Source organism: Pteropus vampyrus, unplaced genomic scaffold, assembly GCF_000151845.1.
Source record: "Pteropus vampyrus isolate Shadow unplaced genomic scaffold, Pvam_2.0 Scaffold97, whole genome shotgun sequence".
In the NCBI taxonomy this organism is placed as follows: Eukaryota; Metazoa; Chordata; class Mammalia; order Chiroptera; family Pteropodidae; genus Pteropus; species Pteropus vampyrus.
This window is the reverse complement of record NW_011888878.1, coordinates 132992-134682: the sequence shown is the minus strand read 5'-3', so window position 1 is coordinate 134682 and position 1691 is coordinate 132992. Positions and strand designations below refer to the sequence as shown.

Sequence of the window (1691 nt, the reverse complement as noted above, 5' to 3'; positions counted from 1 at the left end):
AAAGAAAGAAAGAATAAAAAGACAAGAAAAGAAAAGGCATGGGTTCCAAAAGTTCCACTGCCATAAGTCTCTAGGAAAGATCTCATTTTGTTATTATGTAGCTTAGGGGAATTGCTCTAGAAGTTCCTTCCAAATTCTATGTCTTAATTCAGAATCTCTAAATGAAATTACTAATGGACATAGTGCAGATAATAAGTATCTATATAATCCTGGCAATATGTAGAAATAGTATAGAGATAAGGAAAAAGTATACCAAATCCATGCTATTAATTCTTTTCCATTAGGTTTCTGGAAAATTTTTTGAAATTCTTACTGTGATTTTATTTTTTTGTTTTGGTATATTATTTGTTACTTAGGGCATCTGTAATACTTAAGAGACTATGTTGCATTAGAGAATCTGGAAAAAAATTTAAGGATTTTCTAATTAAGCATGATTGTTTTAAAATGCATAAAAACATTTTAACATTCAAGTTAAAAAAATAAAAAACAGGAGACCTTTGGAAACATGGCAGAATGAGAGATGTCCCCAGATCTCTCCCCTTGAAACAACAATAAGCTGAACATCTAAAACTCAACAAAAAACACCGAAACTGCACACCAGGACATCTGAGCGTGGGATCTGCTCATAAGAGCTACCACAGGTCAGAGCCCCTGGTGTCAGGCAGTGGACTGGGAGAAATAAAGAAGCTGCCTCTCGCAGTTGACAGAGCTCCGTACAGGAGAAGGGGGAGGGGAGAAGGAGTGGCGAATTCAGGCTGCAAGTTCCCTGAACAGCCCTGCCTGGGAAAGTTATGAGTTCCCGTGGCCAGCTGGCAGCAGGGCCCAATCAACAGGGCAGAAAGCAGGGAAGTGGCCGGCAGAAAATCAGTTGATTTTTACCGGCTGTGGTTGCAAAATTGAGGCTGAGCAGCAGCCCCCATTCCCTAACCCAGAGGGCCTCTCCTCCAATACCCTCCAAGACCGAACACCATGGAGCCCAAGGGGAGTCTGATCAAATGTTACCAAAACTGTTGCTAACACTGAAAGGAACTGAAACTGAGGGTAGCGAGCATGATTAAATACCTATCAGAAAATAAAAAGGCATTTTAAAGCTTTATATAAAGCAGGGATCCAAGAGGCTTAGACACCACCTACTGGAAATCAAAAGAAAAGTGCCTTCTTTGCAGCAGGCTAAAGAGACCTTTATATAAAAATCTTCTTTCTGTAAAAAAGCAAAATACATTTCCATTAATGCCCAGGTGGAGAAATAGTTCATTAAACACCATGAACAACCAAAGTGACAGGCATCTCAGAAAGAAATAGAAAAATTTCCAGAAAATAATCTTACAGACAGAAATAAACAACTTAAATGACAGAGAATTCAGGATTGTACTTCTGAAAAAACGCAGTGAGTTTCGAAATGAGTCATGTCAACAATTTCAGGAACTGAAAAAACAACTAGATTACCAGAGCAAGAAGATTGAAACCCTCAAAAAAGAATAGAATAGATCTTCTGGAGATAAAAAACAAACTGCAAAAGTTAAAAAATGAAATAGCAAGCTTGGGAAATAGATTCAACCAAATGGAGGAAAGAATCAGTGATATCGAAGACATAAATCTAGAAATAAATTAGAAGGAAGAAGAGAGAAACTGAAGAATTAAAAATAATGAAAGAGAAATTCAAGAAGTACCTGATACCATCAAGAGAGGAA

At 37.6% G+C, this 1691-nt stretch overlaps 1 protein-coding gene across 1 annotated transcript in view; it reads right to left on the bottom strand.

The window, feature by feature from the left end:
- GXYLT2 (glucoside xylosyltransferase 2) overlaps positions 1-1691 on the bottom strand; it is a 112595-nt gene that overhangs the window by 47901 nt on the left and 63003 nt on the right. The window contains exon 5 of the mRNA XM_023533151.1: positions 1186-1201. Within this exon, the coding sequence (XP_023388919.1) occupies positions 1186-1201 (16 nt within the window). The remainder of the gene's footprint in view (positions 1-1185; positions 1202-1691) is intronic.